The sequence below is a fragment of the Natator depressus genome, chromosome 18 (genome assembly GCF_965152275.1).
Source record: "Natator depressus isolate rNatDep1 chromosome 18, rNatDep2.hap1, whole genome shotgun sequence".
NCBI lineage: Eukaryota > Metazoa > Chordata > Testudines > Cheloniidae > Natator > Natator depressus.
In genome coordinates this window covers 10,909,859-10,936,378 of record NC_134251.1, presented here as the reverse complement: position 1 = coordinate 10,936,378, position 26,520 = coordinate 10,909,859, and the positions used below count along the sequence as shown (strand labels likewise).

The following is a 26,520-nucleotide window of genomic DNA, read 5'->3' as shown; positions in this document are numbered from 1 at the left end:
CAAATAAATTGGTTAGTCTTTAAGGTGCCACAAGTACTCCTTTTCTCTTTAATGAGAGTCAGTAGCTTCTCCTTGTCCAGTGTTTGCAGCAAAATATGATTGTCCTTCTCTACACTCAAGTTTTAACCTGTCTTATTGAACTCTAAACTGAAAAGAAAAATGCATCTCTCTTATTAGATATCCTATACAGAATTCAGTCAGGAAGGGGCCTGGTCATGGCTAACTGTACAGTTAGCTGTGAAAGACCAGAGACAGATGTAATGTGAAGTGCAATATGTACATACATATCCCAACCATTCTGTTTCTGATATTTGCAGTATTGGCAACCCTAAGCATTCAAAAATGATGAGCCAGGCCCACAAAATCAGGAAATTGGCTTTAAAATCATGATTTTTTTTTACAGTAATTATTTTGGGGTTCTTTTTCTTTACTTTCTGGTTTCTATGCCTTTATGGTACACTCGGGTCACATTTGTAAGACTTTTTTCAATAGAACCATCAGGTCTAGAAGCTTATTTCTTCCCCTTCCTCCCTTAATTAAAGCTGGAGTGTCTCACAAAATCACTTCATTCCAGGAGCTGGGTCTTAAAGAAAAATACCTAATGTTGCAAAACTTGCAGTAAAATCGCAAGACGGTAACACTGTATTCGTAATATGTTAAATTTCCAAGTTAGGATAGTTTCAGATTTTAGTGTACTGAGACGGCTTGGCTGTACAAAAACTTAGTTCACAGCAAGCTGGGGTATGTATCTGCCTCATGCTAGCCTGCTCTGCCTTAACTGTCTGTGTGGACCTCATGGCTGTGCATTAAAAGGTTCAGTAGTGTGCTTTGATCAAAGTGCGCTAGGGAATTCTCAGTGCACAGCTGCAGTATCCACACAGATAGTTAATGCACATCAGGCTGGTATGAGGTAGTTCTTCTCTGAGTAGCGTCCGTGTGAGTGTTAGAAATACTGATATTGAAGGACGATAGTGAGATGTGACACAATTATTTTTTTCAACACTGGCTGAGCTGTGAGAATATTCTCAACAGGTGAAATTTGCCCTTGTGCAGAGGGCCTGCCCAAGGCATATATATCATTTTGAGATTTAGTTTGAGGACTGTGATGACAGTAGCTTCTTAGCTCATGTTCAAAAGTTAAACAGATAGTTTTAAAAGGAAGTAAAATCATAGAAAGCTGTACGAAATATTCCAGGAAGACTTGACTCTTTCTCAGAACAGTCAGGAGAACATGGTTTTTTTCTTGTGTGTGTTTGTTTTTTAGGCGTGTCATTGGAAAACTTTCCACTATGCAAGGAGCTGTTGATTCCTCCTGGGACACAAAACTATATGGTCCGAATGCGATTGTACGATGTCAACAAGCGACAACTAAACCTAACCATAAGGATTGTATGTCGAGCTGAAGGGTCTCTAAAAATATTCATTTCTGCGCCATATTGGCTGATTAACAAAACCGGTATGTTTAACTTAGCCTTTCATACCCATTAACGACCGTCACTCACCTGGAAGTGAGGATGCCATTTAGTATTGATTTGCTGTGCAGCCATGCACAACTTTTGAAAATGGATTAAAGAAAATGAATTTGCAGAAAATAGGCTGTATCAAATAGCAAATATCCATTCTCATTGTGAAGGTCTCTCATAAACCATGAAATGACTGAGTTGCTGTAGTGAAGATTTTAAATCTTGGTAGTTTATGCATTTTTAAATGTAGTAAGGTGCCGAAGTTAGAGTCTTGGTTAGGCTCTGTGTACATCAAAATAAAATGTTAGAATTTGTTTTTCAAACACTGAAGAACCTTCATCAAGTCACAGAAGTCTAAAGCAATAATTGTATTGTGATAGTGCCATCTTGGCCAATATACAAAGGTATAAAGCAGAGAACTCTAGAGTTGAAAGCATCAGACTCTGCAGCTTGATCTAAAAAGCCAGGTTGTGTAGCTTGGAGTTGTAACAATCTCATATCCTGTGCGGATCAGACACAGAGTTAAATATGCTGACCAGTGGGTTACATACTACATAAAAATTTTAAATTGTTCTTAAACTTGTTCCCATTTTCACAACTAATAATATAGTCCTTGGTCCTGAATGAAGTATATTTTTGTTTTAAATTTGAGTGTAAATTAAAGTTTCGTTTATGATTCTTTTTTTTTTTTTTTTTTTTTTTCAAAGGGTTACCACTGATCTTCAGACAGGACAATGCAAAGACAGATGCTGCAGGTCAGTTTGAAGAACATGAGCTTGCTAGAAGCCTGAGCCCACTTCTCTTCTGTTATGCTGACAAAGAACAGGCAAACTTGTAAGTAATGTTGATGGGAAGGAAAAATGCTTACAAAGAATGAAAATAATTAGTGAGAGAATCTGGTGCTGATATTTAAGTGTGAATATCCTGTAGAAAAAAGCCTTTGTTGGCAGGATGACCTGGTAAGGTGTTTAGTTTGAGATACTGAAATGAGCTTACTCACTGTTTAGACATTTGATACTGAAAACTAACTATTTGGTTGGGTAGTTTTATTGTAAAAGCAGTCTGCTGTGTTTTTTTTTTTTTATTATTTTACATGTATGGAAATCATGTTTCTTTTCATAACTTGGTAAAGCAAGAAAATCTAGACTGCTCACTCTGATAATGTCCTTACTACAACTAAAATAATTTGACTAGCATAAAAAGACATAAAGTAATAGGCACATTGGATAAACATCAAACAATTACTCAAAACGTGTGTTTAAAAAAAGTCTACCTTTTTGAGTTTGAATTTAATTGACTGAACTTGTCAAAAACATGGACGGTTTGAAATGAGATATAGATATAGATATAGATAGATATATACACACACACATGCGTATATATTTATAAAAATACAAATTTAAATATATTGAAAGTATTTAACAGCAAAAATTGAGGCATCTTTGTAATTTGTGGTGGCTTATTACTGCTTCAATGACTCATAGCTCAGTTCTTTGCTGATTTTCCCACCTATTTTGACTTATTATTCTGAACATATCCATCAGCCTCAAAAACTGTCCCAAACTACCCATTTCATATATGAGTTAGCTACTACTTGCAGCAGAACTGCTATGTTTCTGATGCACAAGGGAATGGCAGGATTTTGGAGTCGTTAAACTTCATGATGCATCAGGGTTAATCTCAGCACAGGCTTCCTGCCTAGCTATACCCAGTTGTTCTTTGGGAGAATCTGCTACTACATGGATCCACTGATCATCGATCCCCATGTATGGTTGCAAGGAATGCTATAGATACAGCAGTCTGTCAGGAGATTTCTTAATGGATTGCCCTCTGGAAACATGATTCACTCTTTAATGACCATTCTTAACCATTGGTGAAAATGTAGATTGAAAAAAATCAAGACTTTAAAAAAAAAAAATATCCAGTTTGGTAAATGAAAAAGTCTCTCCAAGCCTATTTTAATTCCTAGGCCCTTCTGTTGAGATTGTCTGAAAGATAATGGACACTGCCAGTTGTGATGGTGATTTCTGTGATGTGGTCTGAGAAATAATATTAAGTTGAACCTAATCTGAGGAAGAAAAATTGGCAACATTTTACTGAGCACATCACAGCTTCTTCAAGTGCTTTGAGTTCAGCTAATGAACAGTGCTATATAAAACCTTGGTAGTTGTGGTGGTGATTATTATTATTGAAAGGAAACATAGATTTGTTGATTATTAAGAGGTTTAACTGGTCTGCCATGAAAAAAAAATTGAAAACAGAAGGTAAAAATACTAAGTTGGTTGCTAATTTTAGGAAAATGTGATTTGAAATTTGTTTATAGTCACACAGATATTTTACTTCTAAAAAAACACAGTTCAAATCACTGAGCCTCTCCTTGCCTCAGTTTACCCACCTGAAAAATAGTGTTGTTAATGCCTACCTCCTGTGGCCATTGAGTTTTCATTAATGTTTGCAAGATGCTTAAAGAATTTTAGATAAAACATGCTAAAATATGTAATGTATTATTACTAGGCAAGAGATTTTGCTTTTAGTTTGTAATAGTTTTGATACTATATACAGTCTGAATACATCTAGGTTCAGCAGAAAAACTGCCAAAGTATTGTTCTGATACTTATCCCATTATTTAGATGAGTAAATCAGCATGTTTTTTCGTTACCCATAGTTGTACAATGCGAATTGGGAAAGGAATCCATCCCAAAGGTATGCCTGGCTGGTGTCAGGGATTCTCACTGGATGGAGGCAGCGGTGTCCGAGCCCTTAAAGTGATCCAGCAGGGAAACCGACCTGGCCTGATTTATAACATTGGTATGTAATCATGGATCAATTTGTTAAATATTACAGAAATGGTGCAACCACCATTTGCCTCTGTATAACAGTAAGAAATAAAATGTTTTCCTCTACCTCTCCAAACAAAACCACACATACATACTCTCGGTCTCTCAAATACTGCAGTGACTATAAAGACTTTTGGGGAGAAAGCTTCCCTGCATTTAACTTCATTTATAACTTCATTATTCAGTGAAAAGGGACTTCCTAACGTGAATTGCCATGTCAAGTGTTTTCCACTGAATTATGCAGTGCTCTTACGATGGAGACAGATTTAGGCTACTAAACTCATTATACCCATGGCATAATGGGATATAAAAACAAGTCTCTAACTGGGAAAGGTTAATATAATAAGAAAGTGGTAAAATCTCAACACAGGGACCAGGGGCCTGGAATACCTGTGTTCTAATCCTAACTGTGACATGGATATCTTTTGTGGCCTTGAGCAATAGCTTAAACTTTACCTGAGTTTCCCTATCGGTAAAATGATGATAACTACTGTACTTACCCCTCAAGAGTGTTGTAAGAATAAAGAGGGTAAAGTGCTTTAAAATATTATGTGGTGTTACTTATAATTACCAAGGTCAGATTTTCAAAAAAACTCAGCACCTGAACCCAGCAGCTTCCATTTTTCTTCATAGTCTCTTTTCTGATTAATTCTCATCTAACCTATCTGAAAAACATCCACGTATGTCTGAAAACATAGAAGTATGTGATTTGTTAGTTAATGTGTAAAAATGAATGGTCAGGTAATCCACTCCAAGTTTTGAAGAGAATTTAAACTGCTTACATTTGCCAGAGGAATAAATGAATTTTATAGATATATTCATTCAAATACCAATTTAAAAAAAGTCTTAAAAAAAACCTGAAGGAAATGCATCCATCTCTCCTTTCCTTCAGCAGTCTAAGGGTGCTTTCGTAGGACTGGAGAGAAATTTAATTGAGCTCTTTCTCTAGGCCTAAGGCTCCTGCTCCATTATTTTAACATTAGTGGAAATTTTTGTTTTACTTGATTTTTCTGTAAAGATCATTTCTGACTAGCCTCTTTCTAAACATCATAATCCCAGCAACTTCATTGTATTCATTTCTGTTAATAGATGTTGCACGGGAACACTCCAAATCCTACCAAAGAAGGCTCAGCTTCTGACCTTTTGTTAAGAATGTAGAACTAGAGTAACGTCTTCTGGGTCTGATCCTCGGCCCCTGTGGCATATGAGATGGAAATCTCCATTAACACTTCAAGGTTTCTAGTATGAACAGACTGCAATACTACTGAAATGCAATCTGAGCGGCCGCTTAAACCTTGCTGACACTGTGTGTGTAATAGAAAGTAATCCATCTTGATCTGACCCTAAAATTTGGGGTGTGTCAGTTTTTCCTTTTCATTAAAAGATGTTTGCCCCACCCTCTGAAATTTTTCTCTCTGAGGCCATGTTTCAGATTCAGAACTTCATTTGTTGCAGCTTGTGAAGCAAGACAGCACAGGTCATATATTAACAAGGCGGGGCTGTTCAGGAATATTATTTCAGTTAATGGAAAACATAACAGGCTGGTACATTTCCCAAAGCAGTTGTCTTTAAAAGATCATTGAGTGAAACTGTGGTGGTAGTTTTGCATTGCAAATAACATATCCTTGAAGTATAAATCTTATGTTATTTGGGCCTTTTCTCCTGATGCATTGTAGGAATCTTGTTGCAATGTTAAGTACTAAGGCATGAGACAAATTACCCATGCCTTGGTGTCAAAACAAGCTGTCACAAATTATAATTGATTGTGTAAATTTACCATTGTCACTTCTACACGTTTAGTCTAATACACAGGGGGGAAAAGTAAATAGCTAAAATTTTGGCTTCATTTGACTTTTGGGTCCTTCATACAAAAACAAGCTTCGCCAGTATGTCGGTTTTTTGCGTTTCTCTTAAAATAACTTGGAACTTTTATATGAATGTTGCAGTTAACCTGATATATATGTGTGCTGTCAAATTGGGTGAGAGAATATAGATTAAATTAGTCCATATTTCAAATTTTTAGTACATTATTTGCTTGCATCAGGTTTGTTGATTCTAGCCTAAGGAACTGCACCACTGGCTACAATGTTTTCTGATTCAGTGTACGTGAAGGATTTTCAGAGAAGCATGTTAGCACATGCTGCTATTGATAGTGATAGAAGCTGAAATCCGAAGGAAAATAAAGGAAGCAAAAGCTCTTACAGTTTTCTGGGGTGTAGCAGAAAAGAACTGAATCATGTAATATTGAAAAGAAGTTCAATAGGAATACTTGAATTATTTGGAATAGCAACTATAGTAATTAAAATATGCTCTCTAAGCAATGACAGTGTGAGTTATCTGAGCTATTTTTTATTTTGTATTTCCTCAGTGCTCTTTGAGTTTCTGTGAACTCTGTTTGCAAACTGTCCTTTAAGGCTTCCTATGTTTACATATTTACACTTATGTAGTAGTTTTCAAAGCACCATTTTGACTGTCGCTAAAGGCACTGTTGCATACTTCCTGAATTTCTTTTGGATGTCTCTACTGTAGCTTCTATGCCATATACTGCCTGGGTGTTTTTCATGTTAGGTATTTATAGGTGCTTTTGTTTCCAGACCTCTCTCCTGTCTTCTTTTTTTTCCCCCTTTTTATTTTATTCCATGTCTGTTTCCAGGGTGTTTCTCCTTTCTCGTGTTGTTCATATAATTTTTCACTTTTTCCTAAAGGCATTTTTACCTTCTGGAATAATCAGGGGAGGAATATTGGATGGAAGGGAAGAACCACTAAAGCAGCTGTTTGAAAGAAAGACAGATAATTCACGCAAGGGAGGGAGGCCCAAAGGGTGTTAGAACTCAGTAATCAGCAATTTGGATATAATGCTTCATGTTTTTGGTGCCTAAGGGCCAAGCAACCCACTGAATTTTATGGGATGAAAATTTTATTTTAGCAATTCGTTGTTAGGCACTGCTTTGACTCACTGTCCTTCACCAATATCCTTTAATGCCTTGTTCAAACATGATTCTGGCTCACCTAGTTTGAACTGCAGTGTAGTCTCATTTTACCCATCTCTAAGAAATTGCTGCACAGCAACCTAGGTAAGCCAGTAAAAGGGATGGGAGAGCATGACTACTCACTTCTCTGTCAGTGCCCCAAGGACACAGTTATTCCTCTTTCAGAACACTACCATTCATTGAAACCTCAGGCTGAATTTTCACACTGAAGTGCTTTTTCCCGCAACGTGTTTTGAGGAACTTCTGGGGTGTTTGTTTGCCTATCAGTGTTCATGTACCTGGTTTTCATGATTTGAGGAGCTCATGGTAACTTACTTCACACCCCTAAGACTCCAACTGAAGATGGTTTGGACCATCCTTTTGAAGAGGAAAAGAAACATAACTTCTGAAAAGGACCCCAAGGCACATGCTATTGTGCCATCTATAATGCTGACAAGACTAAACTACTACATTCCACTTTATAGACAATAAAAAAGTATAGCAAGTGGCATTATATAAACCAGATTTTGTTTACTATTTCTGTTTGAAATATGTGCAAGCTGTAGAACATATGCATTGCGTCTGAGAAACATTATTTTAAAAGTTTACATTTCTTATACTAAATATTTTTTTCAGACAGTAGATATTTTTATTTTTAACAGACTTTCTTCTTCTTAGGTATTGATGTTAAGAAGGGCAGAGGTCGTTATATTGACACTTGCATGGTAACATTTGCACCCCGTTACCTGTTAGACAATAAATCATCACACAAGCTTGCCTTTGCTCAACGGGAGTTTGCCAGAGGTCAGGTAAGACTACCTTTCTACTAGCAAATATTTTGTATTTTTTAATAGCATAAACATATTTCACAGAAGATTATCTTTAAAGAAGGGGAAGTGTAATTATCATAAGGTAAAATCCCAATAGTGTTGACTCTGCCGTTCTGAATTAGATATATCTGAGTTTCTTGTAAGGCTGTTGGATCAGACCTTGAAAAATGAGCTCCTGTATAATTTGTATGCACATTAAAGATCCTGTGACCCTTTTCAAAGAAATAGGGGTTTGTACATGTGCCCTTTCCTAAAATATCCCCTCCCCCTATCATTGTGCGACAGGTTCTGGTCCCCTCTATCCAGGAAGTGATGCCATTGCGATGTTTATATATAATGGTAAATTTATTTGGAGATGCTTCAGGATGAAAGTTGGTGTGAAAAATATAAACTACTATTAATACTTGGTTATGAGAATATATTTTCCTGTGTATCCAGTTGCCACCATTCATTTCATGAAAAAATTGCTTCATTCAAATTTCACGGTCTGTATAGATTGTTTTTAAGGTGGTGGTGATGTTACCGCCTGTCTTTCTGTTATTAGGGTACATCAAATCCTGATGGCTATATCTCCACTCTTCCTGGTTCCAGCGTTGTGTTCCACTGGCCACGTAACGATTATGATCAATTATTATGCGTACGGCTAATGGAGGTTCCAAACTGTGTTTGGTCTGGGGGTTTTGAAGTCAACAAAAATAGCTCCTTCCATATCAATATGAGGTAGTTACTGTACATGGATGATATATATTTAAAGTTGTCTTCTGTGTCTGCTAAAGAGGCAAATGTCTAAACTTGTGACTACAGTAACATGTCAGATGTCTGCTTCTCTTGTGTTTGACCTGTTTTTCTTTGGTTTAACGTGAAAAGCAGATACTTTCTGACTGGTGGACTGTTAAGTATCTTAATTAAAAGAGCTGTGAATGCTTGTGTACATTTGCTGTGAAATAGTCTACGTGTGTGTGAGAGAGAGAGAAATGTACTACAGTGTTAAAGTCCAAGGATTTTATCAGCATGGAGACGATTTAGCTTACACATACCATGGTGATGGGCACAATTTAACAATCGAAACAGAATTGCATAAAAGAAATAATGAATTATTGCACTTATCTTGGGGAAGTCCTGCCCAAGCCAATTGTATAGCTGGAGGATTAGATTACATTATTTTTCTACTGTACCTTTTTAATATATGCCTAAGCTGTTCCAGAAATTGTTTGACTAATTGATGCAGCATTGGTTACACAATGCTGACCTAGGTACTAGTTTATAGATCCAGTTTATGAATGCTTTAAATGTATTGTGCTGTTTTGTGTTTGTTCTGCAGAGACACTCTCGGAAAATGTTACTTTTTACGAGTTGAAATTACCCTTCGAGGAGCGACATACCGCATTTCATTTGGTGACACTGATCAGTTACCTCCTCCTTTTCGCATAGACAATTTTTCCAAGGTAAAGAGCTATAGATCCATTGAAAAGTAAAAACCATTTTAATTGTGTGTACTTGATGTATTCTCAACTATTCTGTAAAAGAGCTGCACTGGTTTGTCTAGTGAAGTGATTGGAAAGTTCACATCATGAGAAGCATTTGTATATGTCAGCATTAAAATCTTTTTAGTTTTCAGAACAAGTTCGTGTTACTGAGCTTCTTACTAAAAAGCATCATCTTACTGAATTATCTATTTATTTATTTATCGTCATCTATACATGAAAAACATGCACGTGTTTTTTCATGTATAGATCTCAAAGCTCTTTTACAAAGGAGGATCGGTATCATTACTGTCACAAATGAGGAAACGGAGGTGTAGATGATTTATGACTTGTTCTGTGTCATACAGCACATTAATAGCATAGCTGGGAATAGAGTCCAGGCCTCCTGATTCTCAGTCCTATACCCTATCCACTGGAGATGCCTAAAGTGAGGCATTATTTAAGTTCCATGCCAGCAATTGCAATTTTTATCCTACAAAGAAGTATGTCTTTTTTGTGTTTAGAATAGGAGACTGAGATTCAGGGCTACCCAGTTCTATTTCAGGCTTTGATGCTGAATTGTTGTGACCCTGGCAATTCATCTAACTTAGCTATACCTCAGCTTGCTTATATATAAAATAATATCTCCCAGAGGATTGAAGGCATTGGGAGCTTTGGATGGAAGATACTCTATAAGTGCAAAGTATTTTAACATTCATCATCAGACAAACTTTAATGGTGAGACTTGTATGAAGGAATAAAACTTCTTAAACTATAAGAAGGAAGCAAAAATTGAAATGGCATGGAATAATTTTTAGTCAAATCAGGGAAATAACATATGACCTATAAAATGCAACTAATGTGCTGAAGAACTAGAAAATCACAACCCTGAACTACACTGGCAATAGCAGCTGACTCCTGACTCACTTACACCTACCATTTTCTAAAGTCTTCTTTCATTATTATAGGTCCCAGTTGTTTTTACTCAGCATGGTGTTGCAGAGCCCAGACTCTGCACTGAAGTGAAGCCAATGACTTCTTTGGACTATGCATGGGATGAACCCACCCTGCCACCTTTCATCATGCTGACAGTTAAAGGGGCAGGCTCCTCAGAAATTACCTGCAGCATGAATGACTTTCAAGACGGCAAACAGCTTTATTATGAAAATTTCATTTATATTGCTGCTACGTATACTTTCTCAGGGTAACTCCTTTTCATATTATATTGAAAACAGCCTTTGAAAGCAAGTGGTGAATATTCAGCCATCAATTGAAGCTGTTCTTTTTTAAAACTGTTGCTGTTATACAGTACTTATCTGTGTAAGGATTTCACATACCGATAAACTTACGCTGGCTACAGGGTCAACAAGAGGAGACTCTTAGTTAGAAAAGAAGACTGGGAGTCAGGATTCCAGGGTTGTATTTCTTGCTCTGCCACTGACTTTTTCTGAGAACCTGGGCAAATAACTTTGCCTCACAATGTCTCAGTTTGCTTATCTGTAAATTTGGTAATATGATGCTTATCTCGCATGGTCTTGTGATACTTAATTTTTTTATGTATTGCCAAACAAATTAATACTTACGGCACATAAACTGAAAGAGTAGCTCGTGTACTGCATGAGGGATGCTTCTTACATGATTAAATTTTTCTGTCAGAATGAATCTCTACTTTTAATTAGTTCTGGTCTTTCAGTTCTTTTAACCTCAGGCTGTCATTAATAGTAGAGCATTGAGTCTTTTCTGGTATTGCAAAGACAGAGTTATAGTACTGTCAGCCAGAGAAGCAGTGGAAGAAAGAAAGATCTGGTTCCATACCAGATTAGATCATGGTGGAAAACATGGGTGGGAGGTAGGTTAGTAATGGGACCCCCTGGAAGATGGGGGTGGGGAACTGATTTCTGAGAAAAGTGAGATGAGGACCTGGTGTCTTCAGCTAGGATATCTGCTCTTTGTGATGTCTCCAGTTGAACTGAGTATCACTGAATATCTCCAATAGAGGGGAGTTGATCTTTGAGCAAGGCCTTCTTATAACATCTTTGTTACTGTAGATTATGGTGGAAGATGTTGCTACACGTATATGTTGCTTATTGTCATGACTGAGCCAAGATTAGTTAAAATGTAAACTAAATATTAAATGGACTTTAAGATGTTCACATGTGCATGTACAGAGCACATTGTCTACCAGTTCTTCTGGATATGATTTTCTTTTGATCAGTATCTCCTCTGTATAACTAATTGTTGGAAGATGAGGAGCTAAGCATTTATTCATTTCACGTAGTGGCCCCTTAGGGATTTAACTTACTGCATCCACAGTTACCACAATATCTGCTATCCAAGGGAACGAACGATCAGGACATTTATCGAAAACTTGATCTTACCCATGGTGGTTCAGAGCACTGCCACAGGGCAACTATTGCTTGTAACTTACTAGTTGCGTTTCAGTCCAGATACACTTGTGTAACTGAGCTATAGAACACTGAAGATAGCTTTTGAAGAAAATGCTGATTCTGCCTTACCAATATTGATGTAAGCAATGAAGCATTAATCTGCTTGTCAAATTGAACTCCAAGTTGGACTTTTAGCTCCTATTACTAATTCTAGACACACAACACTTTTAATAATATAAATACCATGCTGATGGTTTACCCTAGTGATTCCAAAAATGAGGGGAAATAGTGTAATGGGTAACCTGACTTAAATTTGCATAACGTCTAGCGAAGGGCAAGCATAAGTTGTCCTGTTAATAGTTAGGTATGGTTCTGACTCAGTATTCAGAAGAGACAGAAACTTTGTATAGGAATGTATCTGAATGCATGTTGGATTTTCTCGCAATTCTAGTTTGCAAGAGGGAACTGGAAGGCCAGTTGCTTCAAATAAAGATGTTGCTTATGCAGAGCTTGTCCTGGATGTTTCTCCAAAGACACAGAGAGTCATACTAAAGAAGAAGGTATGAGACTGCAGTGAGGGTTCAGAAACAGTATTTTGCTAAGAATGTTGTTGCTGTATGATCCTAGTCACACAGACACTTTAGAACGCTGCTCTAAATATTACCCAATTATAGTTTGTTTTAGTTGTGTATTTAGTATTACAAGACATTTTCTTTTCTGTTGAAAAAGAATGCCATGTCCATAATATAATAGACTGACTATAAAAGAGTGAGCTGGGGTAAGTGCTGAAGGGAGCTGGGAGAAGGAAACAGAGGAAATGTTGTGTTTTAGGTTTGGATTTGTAACAGTTAATAGCCTCTGTAAGATGGAGAACAGAGAGAATCTGTTATAGGTGAAATAAGTCATTAAAGAGCCTTTCATTATGATAGTACTGATACTTATATAGCACTTTTTAATTATTTAATAGTGAAGGAGGAGGAAATCAGAGTAGCTCAGACTCAGCAGAATAAAAGATAGCCCGGGGAGGAGGAGTAGTGTGTGGTGGGTCCAGAGAGTGAGAGGAGCCAAAGCTGTTGAAAGATTTGAAAATAGTTGGTTGATACGAAGTTTGTATTCACTGGGAGAAGGGAATTGATAAAGGTCAATAAAGACTAAGTGAAGTGGTCACGCTTATAAACTGGAGGAATGATAGTCTGGAGAGGAGATTGTTGGATGCCAACAATACAGTAGTGGCAATGATCCAATGAGGGGTTTAAGGAAAATGATTGCAGACTGCTAGATCAAAGGAAGAATGAAGTGGATAGTAACAGATGTGGATATGGGTCTTGCAGATATTTTTGCTCTGAGAAAAGCACAGAAGAGCAGAGGTTTCTGGGAAGCCAGGTATGGAAATTAAGAGAGTGGATAGGAGAGAAAAAAAGGTGAGCGTATTTGAGGAAAAGAAACTAGAGATCTTCTGTTGAAGAAAGTTCAAGTAGCTTCATGTACTGATGCAGGAGAGAGATGAAGGTCAGAGACAGAGAAAGAGAAGGGAGTAATCAGAATAAAAGTAGTAAGAAACATTACATTTAGAGATGAGATGCCTCTAGGGTTATAGTGAAGAGTAAAGGACCAAGAGAGAAGTTAGAGGTGGTGATGAAGTTGCAGACAAGAAGTCCTTTTGTTGTAAAAGAAGATGGCAATGTAAATAAGCCAATCGTTTCTTTACAAACTTTTTAAGAAATGTATGTAAATAAAAGCACATGTTTTGAAAATAGAAGCATTATTGAACAGTATTGTTTGTTTGTGTAGCCTAATAGCCTCAGAGTTACCAATATGTGTGGGGTTTATGCACATTTGATATCAAAGTATTCTCACTGGCCATTGATAATTGCAGTAGACTTTAATAGGTACTATTAGCACCGAATTTGATATCAGGTCCGTGAACATGAATATGTAAAAGTCATTCCAAATACCATCACTTACTGAATTCAGTAATTAAATATAAATATATATTGTTTGCTCTGCATTATTTATGATCAACTTAATCTTTTATGCATATGCTACAGGAGCCAGGGAAGCGATCCCAACTTTGGAGAATGACTGGCACCGGCATGCTTTGCCATGAAGGTTCCTCAGTTCCTCATAACCCCAATAAGCCTTCTTCGCCTCGATCTGTTGAGTCCTCCATGATTTTAGATATTGCCGGCCTGGCTGCAGTCACAGATAACAGGTCTCTGGATAGGAATTCTATTTAATTGTTACAGATTAAAAATAAAAAGAGTACAACTATAAAAAGTTACAAAAGTTAAGTAGTCTAAGATGTTTAAAATACCCACATTAGATTATTGGATGGCTTGAGGGATCAGTAATTGTATTCATAGCCTGTCATTGCTATATCACCAGTTTGAATCCAGCCAGAGCTGGTAAAACCCAAAAGTTACCATCTTGTAAGTGTTTTGTCACAGAACAATTCCTTGAGAATGAGTGTCTACATCACCAAAACTACCCCCACCACAAGTGGCACTGACTGGCTGCCCTGGAACAGCAGGAAGGCTAAATATTAAAAGGGCACATAGATTGAGTTATCCCCCCACTCCCAAAATTGCTCTTTTCAGGTCATGGTGGAGATACATCTAACACTGCTTGGGCTATCTGTCCCTTTGGATAAATAGAGTACTTCAATCTTAAAGACTGTCAACCTTACAGAAGCACTAAATACTATTTGCCTTCATATGTGTATTGTATCTCTTTTGTTGGTTGCCTTTGCCCTTAAATAAATGGACAGTTAATGCAATGCAGCCAGGAGCAAATTGAAATAATACTTTTAAGAGCTACGGGTGAGGAAGCCAGAATAGAACAAAATAGGGATGCATGACTAATTAAAAACTTCCCAACAATGGAATCTAAACGTGGAAATTTTTGGGGTCTCACTCCCCCCCTCTCCCCCCAGGTATGAGCCCCTGATGCTGAGAAAGCCAGATCGACGGCGCAGTACTACTCAGACGTGGAGTTTTCGAGATGGCAAGTTAACCTGTGGTATGCATGGCCTCGTTGTACAGGTCAGTATTAATTCTGCATCTAACTTGTTTTGGTTGCTGGCTGAGGTGATTGGTGTCCAAATCAGATGGGCTAGTGGTATTACAAACTTTGTTTAAAAGACCAAACCTTGAAAGAGGTGGGGGGAAAACCCAAAGATTCCACTAGGAATTCACATGATGTAAATTTAATTGTCTTCACATATTTTTATTGGTAAAAATTAATTAAACATGAGGCAACCTATCTTTTGTGGATTTGCAAACAAAGGGATTGGAAAACTGAAACCAGAGTTTTTAGTCTTGGGTACCACAGTTAGGCACTTAAATCCACTGAAAGTTCATATAAGCCAGAATTGTACATCACTGCTAAAAATCAGACCAACATTTTAGATGCTAAATAGAGTTTTAGGTGTCTAACTTAAGGCACCCAAATCTGAAAATTTTGGCCTAAGGGCCTGATTTTCAGAGATGCAGAGCACCTACAGCTCTCTGTTGTCGGAGTTGTGTGTGCTCATACTTCTGACAATCAGGACATATGACTTTCATACCTCAACCTTGTTTCCAGTCATGCATGCTTTATTAAGTTCTGTATGACACTTGTACATGTACTTTTCAAACAGCTAACACATATATTTGCGTCTGATAAATTTTGATACCTGCATGCAGGGTATGTGCTCAGAAATGTGAGACATTGTTTTGAAACTCTGGCCCTGAAAGTTAAAGACTGTTGATATTTATGATCTCTTGTAGCTGTTACTATGTGTTTGTGTTTTACTCATATTTATCTGTATCTTGTTTACAAAGTTTATTAGAAGATATATTCTGTGTACATATACTACCTCTTGCAGTAGAAAACAGGATTTGAATTTTGTGATAAATATGATTGTGATGAGTTGATATTTTATAATAGGATGTTCAAAGACCCTGTGTTGTGCAAGCTATACCAATAAAAATCAACCCTGACTTAGTGTAAAGAGGGACTATGGTATTTGCTATGTGAGCCCTTTGATCACAGACTGACTGTTACATTATGCATCTGGAATGGATTTGTAAGTTACAGGATAATAGCATCACTATTCAGAATTCCGTGGTTAAAGGGACACTGTCAAGATTTGTGAGCCCTATATTTGACCTGCCTTTTTTTCTTGTTTCTAAATTCCATGTAATTTTTATGTGCTGTTTTTTCCAAAACAATTGCTTTTCAGTTATGTTTGTTCATTCAAAACAAAACACCAGCAGTTCTGCCATGCTGATGACTAATCCTATAATAACAAAACAGCATGTACATGCAATGGAGGAGGAAATATTCCATCAAGATCTAGTTTCAAGCCTGAGACAAATCTCTTTTGTTACAAGCAGAGAGGATAAAAATTAAGGAAAATATTTTTAATGTGTTTTAAGACGATCTGCAGTTCTGTTCTGGTGAAGCTTATGTGAATGCTATGCTTGTAAGGTGCAAGGTTGAGAATCTTGGAGATTGAAGTCCTCTATCTCTAGGAGAGAGAGAGAAAGGAGAGCAGTGGTGAAACGCTCCCACGTTGCCCCTGCCAATGTGATGCAATCCTGATTTTAAGAGATTTTTCTTGAGATAAAAGTGTAACTCAGTCTCGGTGTTCATTCACTTCTTAGCCTCTCGGCTGAGACCACCAACAAGAATGCCAGTCTCTCAGTCGGATATATTTATGATGTGGAGGTGTGTCCTTTGGGAGCTAGACTGAGAGCATCAAATTGATTTCCTTTTGGCCATTAAGCGGTTTGTGATGAGTTTCAGCCACTATTAATCTGTCTTTCGTTTTAGAAGGCTCTATAGACCATAGTCAGTCCCCTTTGCCATCCATTTTCCTGTCACTTTCCTTATAAACCAAACTCGGGTAACAAAATTTTCATTGTGCTGAAACTTGTGCAAGTTTGCAATCCAAGAGCACATATTCAAAACTATTTTTTAAACTGGAGAAATCTTTTTTTAAAACCATATGAATTAACCCTGTGTTTACAGGTTTCTGGACTTTCTTGTTTTTATGACTCCACTAACTTTGTTTAATAACTAAAAATAAAATTAGCAAGCCGTTAATCCTCAGTATGGTCTAATTGCTTTTTTGTCTTCTTGAGGGGAAAAAACACATACAATCTGGCAAGATACTAAATTGCAAAATGTTATTTCCACAATGTTATATTGACTTTCCATGTGCACTGTGGCATGCCTGTAATATATACATGTAAGTTGTATACATCCTTCATGTGGTGTATTGATGCAGTACATTGGAATTGCTTTGATGTAACATCTGTGTATACTGTGGAAACCGAGAAGCTAGGACATTCCTCTTATAGTGGACAGTCCAGCCTTAGCTGCATATTGGTGGTGGTAGCAGCATGTTCCTCTCTCTTGTCAGTTTGACGTAACCAAAGAAATAGAGGTTCCACTATTAATGACTTAACTCATAGTGATGTCAGTCTCTTTTTAACAAGTGACGGTCATAGTGTACTTGGCTTAACTCTGGATCTATTATAAAAGATGAGAAAATAGATCCGAGAACATTTCTGTTCCCCTGCAGAATACCTTTTAAGAAGAACTTTCACTCACTTTGAGCAGGGCTTTGATCCCATTCTCAGGTCTGAAGATGCAAGGTGAATGTTTAATCATGGACCCAGACGACTTTTTTTTAACCATGCCAATTGTTGACGTTCACTTACCAGAAACTCTAGTAACATAAAATACAACTTCTGTGGCAGCCTTCCTCTCTTACACCTGTGCTGTCTGAATCTTACAGTTTGCCTAACTGCCCATCTGCTCAAATCAATTGTGGATTCTTTTCTCCAGCTGCATAAATAGAGAGTTATTAAATTAAATTAAATACATTTTCAGTTGATTGAAATAGCTTGAGCTATAGAAGAGAAATGATTTTGAAATACATTTTAAAATTAAAGTATTCACACACCATTATCTGTGCCCTTGTGTACTATTTCAGTGTTTCGACTTTGTGCTTTTAATTTATTTTTTTTTTCTAGGCAAAAGGAGGAATATCAGGTTTGTGTGATGGAGCTGAAGTGGTTCTTGGTCCTGATACGTCCCTAGAGCTTTTGGGGCCCATTCCGCCTGAACAGCAGTTTATAAACCAGAAGATGAGGCCTGGGTCAGGAGTACTGGCAGTCAGAGTTGTCCCAGATGGGCCAACTCGAGTTCTTCAGGTGAAAGTTATTCATAAATTCTGGATGAAGTGTCATCATTAATTTTCATTCTGATGTTTCTATAATGTATGGAATATTTTGGATGATTTAAAAATGCAGCTGTAAATTCTTATGCAAAAGAAAGGTAGAAGAGCATAGTATTAATTTGTAATAGCACAAAGGGGAAAAATATCTCATGTAATATAGAATTGGTTTCAGATTTGATCAGAAGTGTTGCCATTGTATTTTTTAGTTTAAAGCTTATGTCCTACCATATATAGGTAATGTACACTTGATTTCTTTTCTTGTACATAAATAAGAAAAAGCTTCTTAGTAGTTCATTTTGTTTTAGATAACAGATTTTAACCAACGTAGAAATGATCGTTTATCGTGTGAAGGAGGTGAACTTCCAGTTACGGAACAAGATCTGCGCAAGTTAAAAAATCCAGACACAGATCAGGAATTGGAAGTAAGATAATAAAACTGATAGGCCTTTATTTTTTACCGTGAAGGAGGGGTGTGTACAATATTATCCTTTATAAATCTTTATCACTGTTCAGACCTCTTACTGTTTTTTTCCATGTTACAACCCCAAATTCTAAACTGAATTTCAGCAGTTAAAATAGCAAGTCATTCAGCTTGTCACACAAGCTTGTATAGTTTAGGACCTCTGTATGTATTTGAAGACTTGGCTAGCAATGAGAATATTTTTAAAACAGTTAAGTAAATGCATTGGCCAAGAGAGTGTGTGTGTGTGTGTGTGTGTGTGTGTGTGTGTGTGTGTCTAGAATTTTTTTAAATTGTTTTTGTGTTTTCAGGTGCTAGTGAAATTAGAAGGTGGACTAGGATTATCTTTAGTTAACAAAGTCCCTGAAGAGCTGGTATTTGCAAGCCTCACTGGAATTAATGTTCACTACACACAATTATCAACCAGCCAGGTGCTTGAGCTCAGTATACTGGATGTACAGGTAATTATTTTTGGAACAAATTTGTGCATTTATTTTCATAACTTATGTAAGGATGCAATGGATGTTTGTGTCTATACGTAATAAAGTAGTGAGTGATTTGTTGTGCAGTTTACAATGCTTAGGGACAGGTGATGTGTTTCAGATGAAACAATAAAAGCCCAGGTCTGGTCTGCAGCATATCAACATTAAAGGTGTCATGGTCACCTTCTTATAAGAGAAGAATTTTGCTCTAATATCCTGATCAAAATGTCTGTTCACTACCCTAAATCAATCAGGTAAAACATTAGCATTCAGTCTAATCTTTCCTCTTTTTTTGTTTGATTGCAGATCCAGAGGTAATGTTTTGCACCTGTGCTTTTTCATTGTCCTCTGTCATATACCTGTAGTTGAGACACTAATCTAGTTATTACTTTAGTCTTTCCATTCCTTTTTAATTTTCACTGTTGTATAAGTCAGAATCTTTGTAATGTGCATAAACTTTGCAAAAAACTTCCTCCCCATTCTGTTCACTATTATACAAAAATCATCAGGTGTTGTAGCTGAATAATCAAGCACTGAAGATGGTAGCAGTGGTACGTATAGTACCATACATAGGTCAGTGTAGGACAGAAGCTTAGAGACATTCTTGCAGTTTCTATTCAGATGGTGTTTTGCCTGAGTGGGGGGGAATTTAGGGCTTGGCCTTTAGGGGGTGCCACTTTACTACTCGTCCATTGTGGTGTTTCATATTCATGGCTCGGGAACCAATCTGTCCAATTTGGCCTCATTTTTGAGAAAATGAAACCCTTCCAAGTATTTCTAAGCCCATTTGTAATATGTAAGTTCTCTTAATGACAGCTATGTGTTTTTGTAGAATATCATATGTAAATTGAAAAAGGGTGGGTATCATAAGCAGACTTAAAACTGGGAAGCTATTTAATTCTGCGTATCTTTTGTCAATAAATGCTTTATGATTTATGCCTTTAAAAATTCAGATCAAACTTGCTGAGCTTATTAAGGATCCATTTTCTACTACCTAATGGTGTCTAGCATTTCAAGATACTCATGCACATTTGTATATGTTGCTAGTTGTAACAACACTGGTAAAGGAGAGGTATTTCTGAACACTTGTGGAAGGATTTTAATGATGAGTAAGAAAAATAAAATGTGCATAGTGTGTTCTGTGTGTCTGCTATTCGCGAGACATAAACAACCCCACCCCTTTTGCAAACTTTTATCTTTCAATTTAAAAAGAGAGCTTAGATTTCATTATCTATGCTGAAGAGTTGTCACATTCTTCTGCTTTCTTGTTAATTCTGCAGGTGGATAATCAGCTCATTGGCACAACACAGCCTTTCATGCTCTTTCTGACCCCCCAAATCAGTGAAAATGAAGCAATTGAGACCGGCCCTGCAGTGCAATTAAATGCAATGAAATTTCCCAGTAAGAATGCACTAACTGATATATACAAGGTAATCAAGTTTGATTGTCGCATTCAAATGTCATTGTGTTTATTAAGAGTGTTTGTTTTTACCTATTCCTAGTTTTTAATCTGTAAGTAGTCTAAATTAAATCAAATGTGCAGATGTACTAGCTTTTTGTGGCTGAGAGTACCTCTCTCATTCAGACCTTTGATGCTCTAAGTATCCTAAAGTACATTGCGGTTGACGACAGTGCAGTGACTTTATGGGCAAATGTGGGAGCCATTAAACTTTCTTTAATAGCTCTCCCTTAAATTTTAGAACCTGATTTATTAAGGGAGAAAATACTGGCCAGGTCCCTAGGGTCATCTTCTGCTAGTCTCCAAAAAAAAGTTAATATCTTTAAATTCCACCCCGACACCATCAAGAATGACAGTAAGGTCCTGAATTTAATTAGTCATCTGAAGAATATTGCATATTATAACAGTACATGGAATTGAAGAAGTTGCCAAATTAGACCAAACCTTTAGTGCTTCAAGTCTAGGAATCTAGCCTTCAGGCCACTAGCTGTTGCCTCAGAGAACTGAGAGACCCTACCATAATGAATGGGCAGGATCAACTGTTCTATGCTTTACATAATATATATAGCGTGAAATTTTTTTCCCGTGGTCCTTGTGATGAACAGCTTCCACCTTGTAGCATCAACCCTAATTTAGAAGCATAACTACAAATGTTATATATAACATTATTTACTAATCCTAGCCTACACAGCAGTAACAAAACTAGGTTGGTTCTTAAGGCCTAGTATGAAACTTAAACCTTCAAAGTAAGCCTGTATTAATTTGGACATATTTGAAAAATAGCTGATTGCAATGTCAGAGTCCCTTGGACGGTAATAACTCTGCAATTTTAACATTTCGTAATTAAGCACAGATAGTTACAAGAACTAACCAAATACAATTCACTGCAGATTTCTTGTAACTGTGTGGGAGGGGGAGGGGAGGAAGGGCCCAAGACATTTTGACAATGGGAATCGTATTATGAAACCCTATGAATAAAAGAACTGTGTCAAGTTACAATAGATTTTCATTGTTAATGAGGGTAGATGGAGAATTATTTCTGTTGTTCACAATGTAAATTGAGATATATTTATCTCTGTAGCATCTGATGATCACAGCTCGGAGGTTCACAATCCAAATTGAGGAGAAACTACTCCTGAAACTATTGAGTTTCTTTGGCTATGATCACTCGGAATCAGGTACAGTATAAAGTTACAAGGTCAGTTCCACAGTATGCAGGTTTTATTGTATCCCTGTTGTCTGCATACAAAATTAGTTCAAAATGCCTGGCAATTTCCACTGTTAACTTGAAAGCCTTTGACAGCCTGAAAACTTCCACTGTAAAAAGCTGGAAAGCTAAGATGTGTCAATAGCAGCTTACATACTGTGCAGTGTTTGTTCCAAGATTTGGGGAATGACTCATAGAACATTTTATTGTCCCGTGCACAGTTGAGCTGAGTCCCTATGGGAAGAAGTTTAATGTTCCTCTTCAGTTTCTGTATCTGGATTCAGCTGAACTAGGGTAAAAGAAATGTTGTTATTTAGCCAACCACTTTGTTTGGCAATTTTGTTTATTAAACAAACTCAAGGCTAGCGACTGGATCTCCATTCATTTGTTCCTGCGACACTTCCTCTTGGTTAATTCAGAAAACTTTCTGGCTGCCCCTGACCTCTTAACTTGTGACATCCATACCCATGGCTTTAAGTGGAATAAAAAGGTTTCTTGCTCTTAGTTGAAGCAAAACAGACCTTGGAATGTTTTAATCTCCTAGGGAGGGTTAGAGAGGCATCTATCTATTTTGAGGTTTATCAACATTTGGAAATTTGCTGAAATAGCAGTTCTGGAATAATTATTTTGGTATAATCTGGAATAATTAATTTGGGATAAATCCCTGTGTGGATACTCTTCTACAAACATATCAAAACAACTATTCCAGAATAGCTATTTCTGTAAATTTCCAAGTGCAGACAAGCCCACTCTAGTAGCTGAGTGCCTCACAATCTTGAATGTAATTCTATCTGTGAGATAGGGGAATGTTGTTATCCCCCGTTTACAGATGGGGAACCGAGGCACAAAAAAGACTGAATGACTTTGCCTGGAGTCATATGGGAAGCCTCTGGTAGAGCAAAGAATTAAAACTTGGTCTCCTAGCTCTCAAGCTAGTACCCTAACAACTGGACTATCTTTCCTCTCAGTTTACTGCATTGCTTGTGCTCTCTCTTGTTTCCTTGTTTCTCATTGGTTCTTTGCTGTAAAGAGATCACAGTGTGCATACAAACTAGACCTCGCTAAGAGACGTTAAAGGTGCAGACAAAATATGGTTAAACTTGGTAAGTGCTTAAATGTATATGACAAAACAATTAGAAATGCTTTATGATTTATAAAGATGGTCTCATGAGCTCTAGAAAGAAAGAAGGAAGCAGCTTGTATCATTTGTATTTGAAATACTGGAAATTGTTCTCTTTTCTGGAGGTCTGAAGAAGATCTTTAGAGGTTCTAATAGTCACTTGAGGTGGTAACTGAGCTGTTTCTCGCCTCCTGTCTTCCCCAAACTGAAGGGAGGGAGGCAAAGACTGCAATTGTATCCTTTTCCCCTTCAGCTTGAGGGTGGAAGAAATTGAAGCTAAGGATACTGCCTTATTTTATACCACAGTTGAGGTCCTCCAAAAAGCTTGTCTGTGTCCTCCAGAAATAAGAGGGAAAAGAGAACCTTTTACTCCAGATGTGAAGTATTATTTCCATTTGGGGAAAAAAGAAAAATCTTTGAGGTCATCTTGATTCATTGTAAGGAATCCATAAAGGGGAACAAAAAGTCTCTGCAGTTTGCTTTTCAGCCTGCTTGGTATTTACATATTGCATTTGTCAACATGCTATAGAAATTTCTTCCAGAGCAAAAAGGAGATTCTCTTTCCAAAGTAACAAATTTCACAGCAATCTGTCCCAGAATTCCCCCCTGAGACAATCAATGTAACTGAGGTCAGGAGCGATTCTCAACTATGGAAAAGAAACCTATTTCTTGCTGGAGCTACTTAAATTATTTTTGTTGGTTGGCAAACTAATCATAGAATATCAGGGTTGGAAGGGATCTCAGGAGGTCATCTAGTCCAACCCCCTGCTCAAATCAGGACCAATCCCCAACTAAATCATCCCAGCCAGGGCTTTGTCAAGCCTGACCTTAAAAACCTCTAAGGAAGAAGATTCCACCACCTCCCTAGGTAACGCATTCCAGTGCTTCACCACCCTCCTAGTGAAAAAGCTTTTCCTAATTTCCAACCAAAACCTCCCGCACTGCAACTTGAGACCATTACTCCTTGTTCTGTTATCTGCTACCACTGAGAACAGTCTAGATCCATCCTCTTTGGAACCCCCTTTCAGGTAGTTAAAAGCAGCTATCAAATCCCCCCTCGTCTTTCTCTTCTGCAGACTAAACAATCCCAGTTTCCTCAGCCTCTCCTCATAAGTCATGTGTTCCAGTCCCCTAATCATTTTTGTTGCCGTCCACTGGACGCTTTCCAATTTATCCACATCCTTCTTGTAGTGTGGGGCCCAAAACTGGACACAGCACTCCAGATGAGACCTCACCAATGTCGAATAGAGGGGAATGATCACGTCCCTCGATCTGCTGGCAGTGCCCCTACTTATACAGCCCAAAATGCCATTAGTCTTCTTGGCAACAAAGGCATACTTCATCTTCTTTAGTTCTAGTAATCTTCCTTTGTTATTTTGGGAATCTTTTGCTTGTTTGATGCTTTAAACAAGCTGTGTAATATTTGTGGAAGCTCAGTGAGTCACACTGACTTTGCTAATCATTTGAATCAGTTGGCGTATATTCTCTGGGGTTTTGATTTTATTTTCATTTTCCCACATGATCCATTTAACACATCTGTGCCTGAGGGCTTGTCTACACTGGCAAGTTTCTGTGCAGTAAAGCAGCTCTTTGTGCTCATACTGCCAAGCCACTTTGTGCGCAGAAACTCCTCAGTTGCAGCGCTGCAAAAAAACCACCTCGACGAGAGTCGTAAGACTATTTGCACAGACACTCCGGTGCTCTATTACCGGTGTAGACACTTGATTGCTTTCTGCACTGTAATTGGCCTCCAGAGCTGTCCCATAATGCCTCAAGTGACCGCTCTGCTCATTGTTTTGAACTCTGCTGCCCTGGAGACATGTGCTCCTCCCCTTTCAAAGGACTGTTTCTGACAGCCTTTGCGTGGTGTGCTGATCTGCTCCGGGACACACAGCAAACCATTCATGTGGAATGCTCGTGCTGTTGAACACAGAGGCAGGTGTGTGTGTGAGAAAGTGCTGTGGAGAGAGCCCAGGGAGGGAGGCGGGGGCTGATGTCGGGGTTTCCCCTTCCCCCTGCCTCAGCACTGAATATATCAGCCTGTAGCTATCACTATCTGTTCCCCAGTATTTTCATATAAGGGGCTTTTTAAATAGAAAATTATTTCTTTGCCCCCTCACCATACTCTGGTAATAGCTAGTCTATTGACAGAACTGGACAAGGTGCTATTTGAGACAGGTTTTAATATTTTTTGTAGAGATTTTCTCAATTTCCATTCTAGTTGGGGCAAGAAGCCTAAACTCATTATCAATGTCAAGTACTTAATATATTATTTCAAAATGTCAATATATAAGAAAGTATGAAGGAAGCAAAAAGAGAACAGATTTATTTGACTGCCAAACTTCATATTTACTTTTCTAAATGTAGCTCCCTTAATAGACTGTGTTTCAAAACACACAGGGAAGGTTGTGTAGTTATAAGATATTTGTGTACTACTTTGTCTTCCTCAGTACACACAAATTAGAAGTGGCAGCAAACCTACTGACTGAAGACTAAGGTATGAGGTCACAAGTTAGGTGTCTGAGTGCCATAATTTGTATTAACTAGCTACAAGTAAGGAATCAAGGTTTGAGATGAAAGCACTAAACTGTGAGATTTCTCCTCCATCAGAGGCAGATTTATTGAGTAGAGATGAGTCCAAATGAACACTCTAGGTTGAAATGCCACCGATCAAGGGAAAGTCTTGATTCAAACATTACAAGCTGAATCCCTTTGTAATCTTCAGCTAAGAAAGCTCAGAACTATTTATAAAATACACATTCATAGTTTTGTATACTTTCATAATTACCTGATTTTTATTCCTATGTTATGCTTTGATAGCAGAGGTTGAAAAGTATGATGAAAACCTCCATGAAAAGACCATTGATCAAGGTGGGGCCCAGAAGCGATACTACTTTGAAAATCTTAAAATCAGTGTGCCACAGATAAAGTTGAGTGTCTTCACTTCCAACAAACTGCCTCTAGACCTCAAGGTAAGCCAGTGCACACAACACCTCATTAGATCTATCTTTCTAACTAGATAGATTTACTTTGGGAGAAACAGGTATGTACATTTTAACTTGCTGCTCTCTGTTTCTGCTTATGCAGCATCTTCCTAGATTGCAACATCTTGTACAAGCTTTCTTATAGCAGTAGACTCAGAGGCTCATTGTTCGACCACCACATATTAACTTCTTGATGCATCAGCCTAAAGTTTGGAGGTTTAAAGCTCCCTGGTTATAGTAAGAAGCATAGGCGTGCCTTCTTCACTATATTTTCAATAGAAAAATACCTGTTGCACACATTTAAATGCATTGTTGTCGTCAGTAGTCAAAACAAGATATATGTACATAGGGATCAAGTGGTAGCAACTAGGGTTGAGTGAATAACGTCGTCTGAGTGAAATGCTTTATAATATTAATATTAACGGGAGTGTGTGTTCTCCATGAAATTCTCTCTCTCACAGACAGACAGAGACACACACACATGCTCAAAAACTAAAAAGCAGTAACACAGGGTAACTAAAAATGGATAAATCCTAGCCTTAGATTGAAGGCCAACACAAGTAACACCAGCATACACTGGAATTTAAAGCTAGTGCCTTTATTTCACAGAAGTTGATTTATAAAAGGACA

General features: G+C 37.6%; 1 protein-coding gene across 1 annotated transcript in view; it reads left to right on the top strand.

Annotated features, from left to right (window-relative positions):
* Positions 1 to 26,520, top strand: part of VPS13D (vacuolar protein sorting 13 homolog D) — a 200,680-nt gene that overhangs the window by 86,454 nt on the left and 87,706 nt on the right. Inside the window, exons 48-63 of the mRNA XM_074933956.1 lie at positions 1,265 to 1,456; positions 2,171 to 2,297; positions 4,129 to 4,271; positions 7,948 to 8,078; positions 8,644 to 8,819; positions 9,421 to 9,544; positions 10,531 to 10,766; positions 12,401 to 12,509; positions 13,998 to 14,161; positions 14,882 to 14,990; positions 17,973 to 18,152; positions 18,484 to 18,600; positions 18,950 to 19,099; positions 20,401 to 20,550; positions 21,661 to 21,757; positions 25,727 to 25,878. Of these exons, the coding sequence (XP_074790057.1) occupies positions 1,265 to 1,456; positions 2,171 to 2,297; positions 4,129 to 4,271; positions 7,948 to 8,078; positions 8,644 to 8,819; positions 9,421 to 9,544; positions 10,531 to 10,766; positions 12,401 to 12,509; positions 13,998 to 14,161; positions 14,882 to 14,990; positions 17,973 to 18,152; positions 18,484 to 18,600; positions 18,950 to 19,099; positions 20,401 to 20,550; positions 21,661 to 21,757; positions 25,727 to 25,878 (2,357 nt within the window). The remainder of the gene's footprint in view (positions 1 to 1,264; positions 1,457 to 2,170; positions 2,298 to 4,128; positions 4,272 to 7,947; positions 8,079 to 8,643; positions 8,820 to 9,420; positions 9,545 to 10,530; positions 10,767 to 12,400; positions 12,510 to 13,997; positions 14,162 to 14,881; positions 14,991 to 17,972; positions 18,153 to 18,483; positions 18,601 to 18,949; positions 19,100 to 20,400; positions 20,551 to 21,660; positions 21,758 to 25,726; positions 25,879 to 26,520) is intronic.